This window comes from Cetorhinus maximus, chromosome 25 (genome assembly GCF_964194155.1).
Source record: "Cetorhinus maximus chromosome 25, sCetMax3.hap1.1, whole genome shotgun sequence".
Classification (NCBI taxonomy): Eukaryota; Metazoa; Chordata; class Chondrichthyes; order Lamniformes; family Cetorhinidae; genus Cetorhinus; species Cetorhinus maximus.
In genome coordinates this window covers 32,767,939-32,783,603 of record NC_135903.1, presented here as the reverse complement: position 1 = coordinate 32,783,603, position 15,665 = coordinate 32,767,939, and the positions used below count along the sequence as shown (strand labels likewise).

General features: G+C 43.8%; 1 protein-coding gene across 1 annotated transcript in view; it reads right to left on the bottom strand.

Annotated features, from left to right (window-relative positions):
* Positions 1–15,665, bottom strand: part of LOC144668040 (integrin alpha-8-like) — a 156,726-nt gene that overhangs the window by 125,437 nt on the left and 15,624 nt on the right. The window contains exon 3 of the mRNA XM_078529771.1: positions 1,810–1,907. Coding sequence (XP_078385897.1) covers positions 1,810–1,907 — 98 coding nt within the window. The remainder of the gene's footprint in view (positions 1–1,809; positions 1,908–15,665) is intronic.

Here is a 15,665-nt window from a genome sequence, read left to right as displayed (position 1 = left end):
CTAGTCGATGAATATGGAAGTTTAACCTGATTCTGAACTACTCTTCTTAATGTAGTCCATATCTTTTGGGGGTCCTCTAGCTATTCTTCTGTTAATCCTCATGTGTTCAGCATGTGTAGACCTTCATTCCCAATTGCTAGGTGCATTTTTATGGCTTGTTTGTCTGGTTCAGACACACTGGATTCAAACTCTGTACTCTGTTTAAGATTTTGAATTGGGACATCCCAATTCAGACTGAGGAATTTTGTGTACATTTTGACAATATCTCTTTGACCTTCCTCCTCCTACAGTCCCTGGGATGAATGTCGCTGTAGCTGTTTTTGTGTGGTTTTCTGAAGCTCCGCCTGTGATAATCGCAATCTTCTCTGGCCCGATTTGGTGACAGTTTTGTTTGCTTTATTCTGTTTGACTCTACCTCCCTCGCTTTCATTCCTGCCCGCACCCTGGTCACTCACCATGTCCCAGCTGAGCTAACCCAGTGCTGGCTCTCTCAACATGCTGTCCCACTTGCTGACCGACAGGCTATATGCTGCAATCTCATCATGAGGGATCCGTCTGTTTACCAGCTCTTTCTTTGAGCTTATGTGTCTTCAAAGCTTTTCTGTGCAGTCACCATGCTGCGATTTAAACACCCTCTGACACTGTGACTTCGTCGCGGTATGTCGTATCTGTACTCAATCTTGCTGCCAAGCTGAGCACCATGTCATTTAGAAGGGACCACTGCTGCACACCATGTTGTGTTTTATAATGACATAAAGACACCAATCACTCACAAGTGATTGTGTAAACATATTGTGTGTTCATTTATTGAGACTAGGCACATGAGAATGTATATACATGGATAGAAAGCTTGAAGACATCAGAGATGCAGAGCTCTGTGTGCGTGTGTGCTCTGTTGAAAGCAAAAGTGAAACTAAGACTGGATTGCATGACACACTTTCCTACTAGTGATGTCATGCTGCAATCCTCTAAAGGCATACTACAACAGTTAATCTACATATTTAAATATATAAAGTGGCAAGTCAATCATTTTGTAGTCAAATAGTTAACTATTATTCCACAACTATCATTTTTTTCTCAAGGCATAATTAGTAAAAATAAATATTAAAATGAAGAAGGCAGGTGTGAATTCGGAGTTGCCAAGAACAAATGCCAGCAGAGCCTGAGAACTTGACCATTAAGCAAACAGAGTTTAATCCAAGGTATGGTTCTGTGGTAGGGGCCTCCCAGCCACAGAGCAATGTTTGGAAGAAGTTTAAATGAGTGGACAAAAATCTAAGTATATGGGCATGTGGTTTCCTGGACTTTAGTGGGCTTCGTGGGAATGATATTCTGTATCAGAAGTCTGCTATTGTGAAAGCAGCCCAAAAGCCATTATATTTTTAAGCTGCTAAATACATATGGGTGGAGTTTAATGTAGGGGTCTAATTGGGAAGGTACATTCAAAATCACACCCATTTTGGTGATCTATTTACATGTAAATTTCCTGCCAATCTCATTAAAATACGGCAAAATATAGAATTGGGCATAAACAAACAGGTCCAAAGAAAGCACAGAACTCACACCAAATCCAGTTTTACATGTGAAAATTAAAGTTTCAAGCCATCATTCATGTGTATTCGGCACTGCATGATTAAGAATAGCAATCATCTGAGCTGCTCAATTTTTCGTAAGATTTTAACTTCCACCCAACTTTCCTTGATCCTTTACACCTGATCTTTGTTTTTAACCCCAAATATGCATGCCTCTTGACTTAAATCTACAGGAAATTTGACTCAGTCGGCCTTGATTTGAGCCATATGAACTCACCACAACTTGCTCCTTGTATGATTTGACTGTTGCCCCAAACCATTGGTTGGATTTATAATCCTTCATGATGTTGTCAAGATTGACGATGTGTCGGTCACCTGCATGAATAAATTCAGGTTATTGAAAATCTATATCGGTCTCCGTAGATGAAAGACATTCAGCTAGTTGATAGACTCTATAAATGGATTTTACTTAATTGTATACCCCAGAGCACCCCACCCCCACTCACCCTCATTTTTCCATTATTAGTTTTGCTTCTTCCTTCAAATTTCCTCTGTTTGCTCTCTTGCGGGTGTAGAACCCAACTGTGGCACAGGTCAACCAGCGAGGATAAATAAAAGCAAAATACTATGGATGCTGGAAATCTGAAATAAAACAATCAACGAGGTTCCCATCCAAGGAACTATTGTTTAGGTGGCAGACTGGACTGTGGTGTTTGCAAGGCTATTCAGTCATGGGGGGACGTCACAACAAAGCTCGAGCCCGTCCTCTACCAGGAAAAACTATAGATGGTCTGATCGCCTCCTGAAAACCCAGACTCTTCAACCTTGAAAGGAGTTGAATGAGAGGAGGACTGAGAGAGAGAGAGAGATATAAGGTGCTAGGTGGAGTAACAAATGTTCATCAAGGGCACTATCTCAAGGTAAACTATGGCTCCAAACAGGGGGCAGAGAGGTACAAGCTGGCAAAAGCAAATTTCAGTTCTGATGCTTCGAGGCATTTCTTTACACAAAGTGGGTAATTCTCACTTTTGGCAATATCAGATTGGCCACTGGTTATGCATCTTCATTTCCAGATGGAGTGAAGTGTAATTTAATGTTGGTGTGATGTAAACAAATGCAACAGCTAATTTTCACACAGCGAAGTCTCACAAACAGCACTGGGATAAATAGGCAGATCATCTGTTTTTAGTGGTATTGATTGTGTAGCAAATGTTGGCCAGGAGAGCAGGAGAACTCCCCTACCCTATCTTCCAATGGAGTCATACAATCTTTTATTCCCACCTGAGAGGGCAGATTAGGCCTTAGTTCAAAGTTTGATCTGAAAGATGGCATCTTTGACAATATTGCACTGAAGTGACAGCCTAGATTATGTGCTCAGGACTCCAGAGTGGGATTTGGATCCATAAAATCCTGGCTCAGAGGCAAGAATGCTACCGACTGAGCCAAGGTGGATGCTTCCTTCTTCTTGAGTTCTCTGCCCAATGGCAGGCCTGTCCCACAGCACCACAACCTCCAGCACAGCTAGGGCAAGGACCTACCCCAGTTAGAATTTGGATCGAGCCCCGTGCTGTTAACACCAACCTGATCCAAGCCTGCCTCCCTGAGCTAAACAACCTCCTGCCCGCACCCCCTCCCACCCCCTCAATGAGTCCAAGTTGCTGTGGCAACGTGCACTTTTACATGCATGTTGGATCCTGGAGCTATGGATAGTGATGGTAGAGGCTCCGATTTTCTTTCCATCACATGGCTGACCAGGAATCTCTCCCACTCTTACTGCCTCCATTGGCCTGTATTGGAAGTATTTGCAAGTTGATACTCAGCCTACTTGGCCGTGTTATGAACACACCTTCTTTGGCCATCAAGTCCTGGAGCGGGACTTGAATTCAGAGGCAGGGATGCTACCCACTATGCCTCAAGATCTTCTTTTGATGCCTTTGTGCCATTCTTAAGTGGTCATCTTTCTCAAGGTTCAGGTCAACTCTGACTCCCAACTTATTATACCCGAGAAACTCAAAGTTTCTTCACTGTTCCTTTAAAACCCAACCGTGGCATCATCCAACCAGTTTTTTCTGGATTTTTCCATTTTTCTCCTTTCAATTTTGGTGGTAGCCTCCACTTTGACCCCTGGATCATCATCAAACCTTTGCATGCATAACCAAATCCCTCAGTGTCATGGAAGTATAATAATTTTCACAATATTTTTCTGGTTTATTGTGAAGTAGGTTTATGGAGGTATAGTTGGATATGTGTGTGTGTGTGTGATTTAATTACATTTGGGGTCAAGCAGACTGCAATCTTTAACTAACCAAAAGAAGCTAGGCACTTGAAATGCTAATAAGTAAACATGGATGCTGGTTTAGCATGTAAGGTGTGAAGGGAATTTGCATTTTTAGATAGATGAGGGAGATTTGGATTTCGAAGGGATTTTAGTGTGTTTACAACTAGTCAGATAAGCAAGGCTAAGGAATGTGTTTGTTTTTCTCAAAGGTTACTGACAACAAATAGTAGCAACAGGAAAGTTTTTATATTGCGAGGAAGATACAGTTTCAAAGACATATGAAAATAGAATTTACATATTAAAAGAGAGAAACTTATATAATGGAAAATAAGGCTATGTGTCAGGAGAAGACATTGTGGGATCTAACAGAAGTGTATAAAATCGCCTTAATGAAGCCTCCGGTGTTTGTGCATACGCCTGCTGTCTACTAAAGCTGAAGTTGGAGAAAAAGCCATTTTGAATTCCACTGTCCAGGGTATTGTGTTAATTTGCTGGACCTGTATAAAATCTAAAATCTATTTTGGACCGTTTCCTTAAAGGTGGTGTAACTGGAGTCAGGTTAATTAGGAATTTTAGGAATTACTATAGCAGTAATTGTAGTCTTATGTCTGTGCTTGACATCTCTTATTTTGTTAATAAATAACTTAATTCAATTTTTTTAAATCTCTTGGTCTTGGTGGACTTATTACTTCTGAATTCAGTGCACATATCTCGAAATAAATACAAACTGCAAAACTGTTGTGATAGCGTGACCAAGTTTCCCTTGTGGAATTGGTCCACCTGGCACACACCATCTATCGCGTCATAACATCCACTCTCTGGGATATGACATGGTTTGGCTCTAATGATTAGCAGAGCAGGGCATTGCTGACTTGAGCAACAACAGCAGTTCTACATTATCCAGTTACCATTGGGCTGCAGCACTTACAGAGCTAAAGGAGGAAAAAACACTGAAAATTTAAATTGCATTATAAAAATTGTTGTGGAAACAATAAACAGTCTGCAATTCCATTTCAGTTGAGTGTTCAACAATATTAAAAATTTCCAAAACCAAATCAATATATTCAGTATATTGGAAAATCAATGCACTATACTTACCAAAGTGAAAAAAGCAGGGAACAGAACCTGCAATCAAATTACAGCATGATGCTCCCTCCAATGGCACAAAGCTACACCATTGGTACACTACCATCCTCAGGCAGGTCAAAAGTTCAATCCCTGATCTGAGCTGAGTTAAATAATCTCAACCAAGTGACGTTAAGTGCTCTAAAAGCGACCCCAATACCCCTTGGCTCAGGGAGGTGGATAAAATTCAATCAAGGTGTGAAACAGCCAGCGTGCAAATAGCTGTGCCTTTGATGCTGATGTGCTTCAGGCACCAGCTTCCAGTATGGCTGCATCTAACGGATGGAGACCTTCTCCATGCCTGATGTGCCAATGGTGTACCTCTGATGCACGATGCTCACTTGGACCTTGCACATTGTCTAGACCATTTAAAAACCTAAATATTTTACCTTCAGGAAATGGTTCTCATGTGATTAGGGGACAGGAGCAGCTTTCAATAGTTTGAGAACATGCAGAAAATAGATGATGCTTGCGGGGTGGGTTGGGGGGTGAGTTGGGGGTGGAGAACATGGGGCTAATATTGTTCTCGGTTAGTCGATCGTTGATACAGTATTGGTGTATTTTTAGCAACAGTTTGTGTTTCTGTCTCTTGGATCATTCTGGACAAGGATGTTGTTGCTACTTCTGTATTTTTACAAGTCCTGGAAGGACAGAATATACGTGTTTGACAGGTGCACTAGCTTCTTGGATGCTCTACCAGGGCACTTCCTTCCATTGAGGCTTATGTATACAACGGCAGGGTCGCTTACCTGTATGAGTCTTATGAAACCTGCCTGCCCTGGTTAAGGCATTCAAGCGATGCCATCACTAACCACTGCCACCAGACATTAAGCCCACTTCCGACACAGCCACACATCAGTCACTTGTGGCAAAGCTCAGAGCTGTTTTGAACTTTTCTATGGCAGATTTTTGCATCATTCCCAACCTTTGTTCTTCAACAGCATCAAATGGGTAACAGACACATGGCCCCCAGTTTTAAGTGGGGGCGGGATTGGCCCATGCGAGGGACTGGGTGAGCAGCACGCTTGCTTGCTGAGTCTGGAGAGATTCGAACTCCTGGGCTTTAATTTAGTATTTAGGTGCTGACCCTGCTCGAACCCCAACAGTCAGACTTTCTCACAAATGTCGATTATACCCCTAGCTCAATTTAGTGTCCCTCGTGAATAGAAAGGTTTATGTGATGACTCGACTGAGTGTACAGGTTTCACCAAGAAACAGTTAACTTTATTACAGAGAGATTTACAGATGTTTTCACACTCGAACAGGACTCTCATCTGGAAGATCCGCCCATGGATTGCTCGTGCTAAAAGCTCACCAATCGGAGCCCCCGCAGTACATCATGTGACCCCCCCCCCCCCCCATTGATAGAAGGGAGGGACTATACCCCCAGTTACCACATTTCCTCCCACTTTAGTTTTTTTCACAATTTTTATTTACTGGAAAACATTTGAACAATCCAACAAACATATACAATTTCAGGAGATTGTAAATCAAATCTCTGAGGTGCTCTTGTTATACAACTAGAGCGGCGTGGGTCTACCACTGGAGGTTGCTGAATGGGATCGACAGGATCTGGAACAACAGTATGAGACACATCATCGGAATGTGGCAGTTCAGGATTTGGCAACTTTTCAGAGACATTTAGCGTGTCTATTCTGGGTCGATTAGACATCTCAGGAATTGACGGTTCGACGTTAATCACAGGTGGGTCAGTTGAATATTGGAACGTCTCTCTGGCACGACTATGATCTCCGTGCTTTTGGAGTATTCTATCTCTCGCTTGTACTTAGAAAGATAATGGGCCAGTCTCTGAGACAATGGGTCCAGAAGATCAACAGGGTCTACTGCCGAAATTCCGTCCATGTACCATGTCACCTATGCCGAAAGTACGAGCTTTATAGTATATGTCATGGTTAAACTTTTGATTACACTGGTTCTGCGGCAACTTCCCCTCTAAGTTTGGAAGCACGAGATGTAGACATGTACTCAGGCGGCATTTCATTAATAACTCTGACGGTGTTGAACCTGTAGTCAAATGCGGTGTTGTATGATAACTGAAAGGAAACCAGGAAAGTCAAGATTCCAGAGTGCCTTCTGATAGCTTTCTCATACCAGACTTAAAATTTTGTACTGCCCTCTTGGCTAGGCCATTTGATGAGGGATGGTAAGGGGCTGTTTTAATATGTTGGATTTACAGTTTCCAATCTTATTTCTGTCTTTTCTTTCTCTGTCTGCAGCAGAGTTTGTCCTTGTCCTGCACTTTGGTTTCACAGTTGGCCAGGTCTCTCTCCTGTGAATTCTCAGCTTGCTTTAGTTCTGTAATTGTGCTACTCGTGGCTTCATTATCCACTCACATCTTGAAAAGTTCCCTGACTTCCTTTCAAGGCCTCGTTTCATTCGGCTGGTTCTTCAGTTTTTCAGTCTCTTTCTTGTATCTCTTAGTTTCCTCCTGGACTAATGGACATTGCTGAGTCTTCTCTACCAACTGTTTCTTCAGTTTGTTCAGAGTGGCATTACATTCATCTTGCTTCTCTTCATAATTTTCTAGAGGAACACACTTAGACCTGAGAGATCCTTGTAGCATGTGAAGGCCCTTCCATTTCCCTAGCTCACCCTGAGAACCCATGTTGTATTTTCTTAGAAATTCTGGAACTTCATCTGATTTTAGGTGAAATATCTCAGACCAGTTGAGTTTGATCTTCTGTAGCCAGTCACAGCCTAAAAGACTGGGTCCTTCTCCTTTTACAATCATTACAGGCAGCTGGGCTGTCTGTTGCTTGTGAGAGACTGGGACTGTGGCAATGTCCTTTACCTGAATGCGTTCTCCCCTGTATGTCCATAATTTAGCAGTTGTCCACTCCATGTTTATTGGCTGTCTTCCTTCATTAAGGAACCTGAAAGTGTACTCTCCCACCAGTGTGATGGAGGCATCTGTGTCCACTTCCATTTTCAGTGGCTTCTCATTAACTTGTACTGTTACAGTAATAGGTTCAGTCTTAAGCAGTCACATTATATAAGGAGTAAACATCAGGATGGTGTAGTGGTATTGTCGCTGGACTAGTCAATCCAGAGACCCAGGGTAATGCTCTGGAGACCTGGGTTCAAATCTCACCACAGCAGAGGGAACCAACAAGAGGGAAAAACATACTTGATCTCATCCTCACCAACCTACCTGCCACAGATGCATCTGTCCATGACTGTGTCAGTAGGCGTGACAGTTGTTGTGGAGATGAAGTCCCACCCTCACATTGAGGATACCCGCCATCGTGTGTGTGGCACTACCACCGTGCAAAATGGGATAGATTTTGAACAGATCTAGCAACTCAAGACTGGGCCTCCATGAGGTGCTGTGGGCCATCAGCAGCAGTAGAATTGTACTCGGACACAATCTGTAACCTCATGGCCCAGTGTATCCCCCACTCTATGTCGCGCGATGACATCGGGTGAGCGTCCTGACGTCATTGCGCACTTGCGTGTTATTTCGGTAGGTGGGCACGTGCAGAAGTTGGCAGCGTGCCCACTGACAATTAACAGGCCTATTAAGGCCATTAAAGTTCTAATTAAATCCATTTTTTCACTGCCTTACGGTTGGCAGGCAGGCGAAAAGGCCAAATGACCTTTAGATTTTTTGTGAAACCTCATCCACAAACGGGATGAAGTTTCGATCAGTGATTTAAAAAAATATTTTCAAACTAATTTGCAACATGTCCCTGCTCATGTGACAGAAGTTCCCTGCTCACCCTCCTCCCGCCCCCACACAGGAACTTGGAACTCCTTTCCAACCACCCCCCACAGACTCCCCGCCCCACCCACCTCGGACCTCTGCCCCCTGAACTCCACCCCTGCTTAGTCTTTCCACCTTCCTGGCTCCTTCAGACACTCTTATTTCTTCTACCACCTTCAGTCCTTCCCCTCACCGACTCTTTCCCCTAGCCTTTCCTCTTCCTCCACCCTAATCCTTCCCCCTTTCCAACTCCTTCCTCTACCCTTACTTCTTCCTCCAGCCTTATCCACTCCCCTCTTTGCACTCCCTCCTCCCCCCCAGACTCCCTCCCCTCTCCGCACTCCTTCTTCCCCCCACCCCCCACCGGACTCCCTGCCCCATCCCAAACTTATCCCCAACACCTTTATTCCCCTCTCCCAATCTCACCCCATCCTGACACCTTCATTCCCCCTTCCCAACCTTCCCCCATCCTTACACCTCTCCCTTTCCCAGTTGATCCTGGGCCTTCCTCTCCTATCCCCCGGTACATCTTCCTCTCCCAAACACAGATAGACCTTCCTCTCCATCCCCTCGATGATCAGCCGTTGTGAGCAGACGCTCAATGGTGACTTTCCCACTTCCATGGGCTGCTTTGCAGCAAAGCCGTCTCCATGGGAATCCACCCAGCAGGCCTTGGGCGTTCCTCAGTGTGCCTTTGCTGTTGGGCTCCAGCAACTTCTGGTTCTCGCTGTGAGCAAGGCCCTGGCGGGCATGTCCCGACCTTTGCACGTCACACTTGTCAAGATGTGTTGTGCACCAGCGTGCAATCGCGATGTGGGCGGATGATCCAGCGATGGGGGACGATTCCGGTCAGTTGACCTTATATTGATATGCAGGTGTATTACAATGAGATTCCAGACGTCTGATGGCGGAGAACGTGGCCCTCCATCGATGGGCTGGTCGGACGATTGAAAACTGGTTTCACAAAGTTGTGAAACCGATTTCTGGCCTTCTCGTCATGTTGTCCGCTCACGCTGCTGAACATGCCCGATGCCAGTGGTCATGGAAAATTCCGTCCGAAATCTCTCCCCTTGTGGGAGAGGCTAGGGGTGGAATTTTACATCCCCTCCCGCTGTGGCGGGGTCATAAAATTTCGCCCTAGAACTAGGGGACACAGTTTGAAAATAAGGGATCTTCCGATGAAAAGAGAGACGAGGAGAAATCTTTTCTCTCAGAGGGTCGTGAATCTTTGGAACTCTCTTCCCCAGAGAGCAGTGGAGACAGGGTCATTGAATATTTTTAAGGCTGAGGTAAATAGAATCTTGACTAACAAGGATATTGGGGGTCAGCAGGAATGTGGAGTTGACACCACAATCAGGCCAGCCATGATCTCACTGAATTGTGGGCCGGGCTCCAAGGGCTGAATGGCCCACCCCTGTTCCTAAACTCCCAGGATTATGAGTTCTCAAGTCCTTAAACAGGGTGTGAACACACAATTCAGAGGTGAGAGTGCTACCACTGAGCCAAGCTGACATGCCAGTGCAGTTTAAGTCTGATCCTGGAATGTGCCCTGAAAGTTGTTTTATTCAGAAGCCTACTCAGATTGTGAGGGGGAAATGAGGTGGCATTAATAAGTGAAAATGTTCAGCTGGGCCCACTGGAGGGAAAATTCAATTTGGAGTTGAGATTAAATATCTGTGGGTGAATTGGACAGCTTTGACAGGACAAGGTTGTTGATGAAACATTTGGACAGATCATACGAACATATGAATTAGGAGCCATTTGGCCCCTTGAGCATGTTTCGCTGTTCAATAAGGTCATTAACTCTATCCTTGGTTCTGTAGCCTTTAATGAGTTGCAGCTTGGAGACCACTCATCAAATACCAGCCTAATTCAGAGTGAAGGAAATTTCCGTCCGTTTACTGTAGGAGCTGCTCTTCCTGTTGGCAAATTTCCAGCTCACTGGAACTGTTTCAATTTAGAGTTTGAGAGAAGTGTTGAGCTGAATACTTAGCAACTGCTACATAAATCAACCGGTCTTACAGACTTGGCACACACCGACCCAGCTACACACTACACGTCAGCAGGAATGTACAAGCCCAGGCACAAGCTCAGGAATAGATTTACTATTGTCTTTCTCAGCTATTCAGATGTTCACAGGCATTTCCATCTGTCTCTTTCTCCTCCAGTGTGTCGATATGTCTACAGCATTAATCCACGTTGGATAACATTACTGACATCTCCATCACAGCCTTACACTTATAGTTTTTAACCATGTATTTCTTAAAAGCTCTGTATCAAAGACCACTGTGGTAATCAAGTCAACACACCCCATGAGTGTGATTCACAGGCACATTACCTGGTCATGCCATATGGGTGAAAGAGAAATTCTCACCATTGTCATTAGCTCATGATTTGATATGAGGTCTCTCTTGTTCTCCTAGTCTTCAGGTTACGAAAGAATAAACACAACAGACTATGTGACATAGGTGATAAATAAAACTCCAATTCATCACATGAATTATGGTCATGTAGGTGAAGGGACTTTGTGCACCTTTGCCCCTGCGGCTAAGCAATCACCTTAAAATATATGTCAAGTCTCCAGTTCGATTTGGTTGAAGTGGGGATTGGGTTGCATTTTCTCTTTGCAGTGAAGTGGCAGCAGTGCAGGACATTTGTGTCCCCCAATAACCCTACTATAACTCAACATCCTGGGTCAGAAGACACCTATAATGCAGAGTGAGCTCCAGGCATGATCTCTGATGATAGAAAATCCAGACCAAGATTGAGGCCTAAATAGGTGAGACTTTCAGGTCCATTTGGAGGGAGAGGAGGCATTTACTAGGCCCTTATGTCCCATTCAAATACTTTGAGGCCTTAACACTGCTACACAAGGCCTACCTCTGTCACCTTTCTCCCAACCCCTGGGGAGGGGCATTATGTGGGTACAAGGGCATAAAGTTTTACCAGAAACCCACACTCTGCCTCCCTGTTGGCAGTTGCATGTGGGAATTGGGGAACTGGATCCTGGCAAGATGGGGAGAGAGAAATCTGGCTCAAGTTAGGGATGTGGTGATAGGCCTTCTTCCATTCGAGTCCCTTTCTCAGTCGCTATTCCACTTCTTATCTTATGGCTGGAAACTGACACTTCAATTCAAATGTTAAACCGTGCCAGGGAGCTGTATACTTGTGACTGTACATAAAATTCATTGTTACACACAATCCGGTGGAAACTTTCTTTAACATTAAGTAGACTGGGAATGGTGGGATGCCAGCACTTAAGCACATACTGCTGATTAAAATCAAAGTGTAATGACATGAGAAACCACCATGGGAAGCTGCTGTGAAAGATCGGGATTTGTCACAAGATCTCATTTCTTCTATCACCTCTCCTAATCTGCTCAGGGTGTGATCTGCTCATTTACAAAGTGCCTTGGAAGATTTCACCAACTCTTGGTTTTCATTGCTTACTCTGAAATAACGTTGATGGAACAAAGTCCCAGTTTGTTGCAAAATTGGCCTCTACAATATCTCTTATTCAGTGACATTTAGACCGCAGTTCTGGACTTAATTGCTATTTGCAGAATTCCAGGATAAACAGAGATAGCAGGGAATAGACAGCTTAACTGCTTCCTCCTTTAGTACCCTATCTAACTTCTCTGAAATTCACAACCATAGAATCATAGAATGATTACAGCACAGAAGGAGGCTGTGCAGCCTGTCTAGTCCATGCTAGCTCTCTGCAAGAGCAAGTTAACTAGTCTCACTCCCCCACCTTTTCCCTGCAGCCCCGCAAATTATTTTGCTTCAGACAATTATCCAACTCTCCGTGGAAAGCCTCAGTTAAATCTGCCTCCATCGCGCTTCAGGCAGAGCATTCTAGATCCTAACCACTGGCTGCATAAAAAAGATTTTCCTCATTTTGTCAATCACCTTAACTTGGTGTCCTCTAGTTCTCAACTCTTCCATAAATAGGAACAATTTCTCCCTATCAACTCTGTCCAGGTCCCCCATGATTTTGAACACCTTTATCAAATCTCCTCTTAATCTTCTCTTCTCCAAGGAGAACAGCCCCAGTTTCTCCAATCTATCTACACAACCAAAGTTCCTTATCCCTGGAGCCATTCTCATGAACCTTTTCTGCATCCTTTCTGATACCGTCACGTTTTTAAAGGGAGGCTCCTGGAATTGGACACAATACTTCAGTCGAAGCCAAATTAAGATTTTGTAAACTTTACCTTTAGAATATAGGAAAGAAAGAAAGACTTGTATTTATATAACAACTTTCATGACCTCAGGATATCCCGAAGCACTTTACAGCTAATGAAGTACTTTTGAAGTGTAGCCACTATTGTATGTGGTAAATGCAGCAGCCAATTTGCACACAGCAAGCTTCCACAAACAGCAATGTGACAATGACCAGATAATCTATTTCTTGTGATGTTAATTGATGGATATATATTGGGCAGGACACTGGGGATAACTGTCCTGTTCTTATTCAAAATATCATGGCATCCATTACGTTCACCTGAGAGGGTAGACGGGACTTTGGTTTAACTTTTCATCCAAAGTATGATCTAGGAACTAATTGTTATGAGAGTGTCCATCCAGGGTGCCACATTTACTGCTACACTGCAGTCAGGTGCTCAGCAACATTGTATCCATCCAGCAGCCACATGGAGGGCTGCATGAAATACACTTAATGGAGCTCCAGCATTTTGAGTCTAAAATTGTGATTATTTTGAACTTTAGGAGATGTAACATGGTGGCAGCGGGTTTCAGTGAGTAAAATTCAAACATTTTAACAGGTTTAATGTTGAATTGGATTGAGGAGAATCAACCTCAGGCAGTCATTAAGATAGAGAGAGAAACTGAGTGAATCATGCAAAAACAAAATGGTCACTATAGCAATGAATGCGCAGCTACAGCCCTTGATGAATTAGGAAGCTGATGATGGTATTTGAGAAGCTTAAACAAACATACAGACTAACATTCAGTAGCTTTCTGAAAGGCATTAGTGAAGAGGAAAGTGTCGGCTACATCATTTTGTGGGCAAGAAAGGGTTAACATTGTTTAATAGCTGGAAAATGATTGAGGCAGACAGTAAAAACCCAAACAAAATTTTTCAAAAATTCAGCATACATCTCCAGCCAATGTCAAATCATCAGATTCACCAAAATAACTTTCAAAGCCTGAGGCAAGAAACGAGTGACCCTGTTGACAACTTCTTAACAAGATTGAGAAATGCAGCCAGAAAATGTAAATTCAAGGAACTGGATGAAAGGTAGTTAGATCAGTTCATTTATTTTATTTGTTGTGGGCGTCGCTGGCTAGGCCAGCATTTACTGCCCATCCCTAATTGCCCTCGAGAAGGGAATGTCGCACATATGGATCAAACTGCAGATCTTGTGGAAAGGCCAATCACTGGGAAAAAATGTGCAGAACAAAGAGAGGAGATGGTAACGGAGTTATCAGAGCAACAGGGCAAATAAGAAGGAAAAGAAATCAAAACATCCATACCTTAGATCATGGCACATGTCTGAGGACACAATAAACATAGAACCATATAAATGCATGAAAGGGCTGGATGTGACAGTTCCCAGAAAAAAGAAGTTCACACAGACATTTAGATGAGGAAGAAGGTGAGAAATAAACCCACGATCATAAATCTGAAGCTGAAGATTGATACTGGAGTACAGAAGAACATCACCCCACTCAAACGATACCAGAACATCACCCCACTCAAACTTTACCAGAACATCACCCCACTCAAACTATACCAGAAAATCTTCCTGAAAATTTGAAATAAGTTACCCAAGGAAAGATGCTGTGAAACCGAGCAAGGTCATGCCAACGGCATAAGGAGCAACTGAGATTTGACAGCTAGGAACAACCCAAATCAGAGACACACAAAGAAAAAGATGTTAACTGTATCCACTATGTCACTGAAACTGCTGGTCCTGCTACAGTGCAGTTGAGCAGTTGCAAAGATTTACAGCTAAACCTGGTAAACCATGAATTGAAGGAGGCAACACTGAGGGTTGAAGGTAGTCCATCCATTGAAAAGCACCCATTGATCAGAAGCAACCTGTGCCCATATGCAGCAAGACCTGGACAACATTCAGGCTTGGGCTAAGTGACAAGTAACATTCACGCCACACAAGTGCCAGGCAGTGACCAGCTCCAACAAGTAAGAATCTAACTATCGTACTTGACATTCAATGGCATTACCATCGCTGAATCCCCCACTACCAACATCCTGGGGGCTATCATTGACCAGAAACTGAAATGGACTAGTCATATAAATACTGTGGCTACAAGAGCAGGTCAGAGGCTGGGAATTGTGTGGAGAGTAACTCACCTCCTGACTCCCCAAAACCTGTCCACCATCTACAAGGCACAAGTCAGGAGTGTGATAGAATACTCTCTACTTGCCTGGATGAGTGCAGCTCCAACAACACTCAAGAAGCTCGACACCATCCAGGACAAAGCAGCCCGCTTGATTGGTGCCCCATTCGCTACCTCCATTATCCATCCCCTCCACCACCAACACACCACCAACACACAGTGGCAGCAGTGTGTGTCGTCTACAAGATGCACTGCAGGAACTCACCAAACTGCGACCTCCACCATCGAGAATAACAAAGGCAACAGATACATGGGAATACCACCACCTGCATGTTCCTCTCCAAGTCACACACCATCCTGATTTGGAACTATGTCGCCGTTCCTTCACAGCCGCTGGGTCAAAATCCTGGAATTCCCTCTCTAATAGCACTGTGGGTGTTCCTACAACACATGGACTGCAGCAGTCCAACAAGTCGGCTCACCACCACCTTTTCAAGGGATGGGCAATAAAAAATGCTGGCCTAGCTAGTGATGCCCATATCCCATGGAAGAATAAAAAAAAAGCAAACAAAGTGATTGCCAGAGTCACAGAGTCCACAGATTGGTAAATGCCATTGTTATGAGAGATAACATGCAAATGAATGGGCTGCAATCAAATATTGAAATTCTCAAGGCCAAT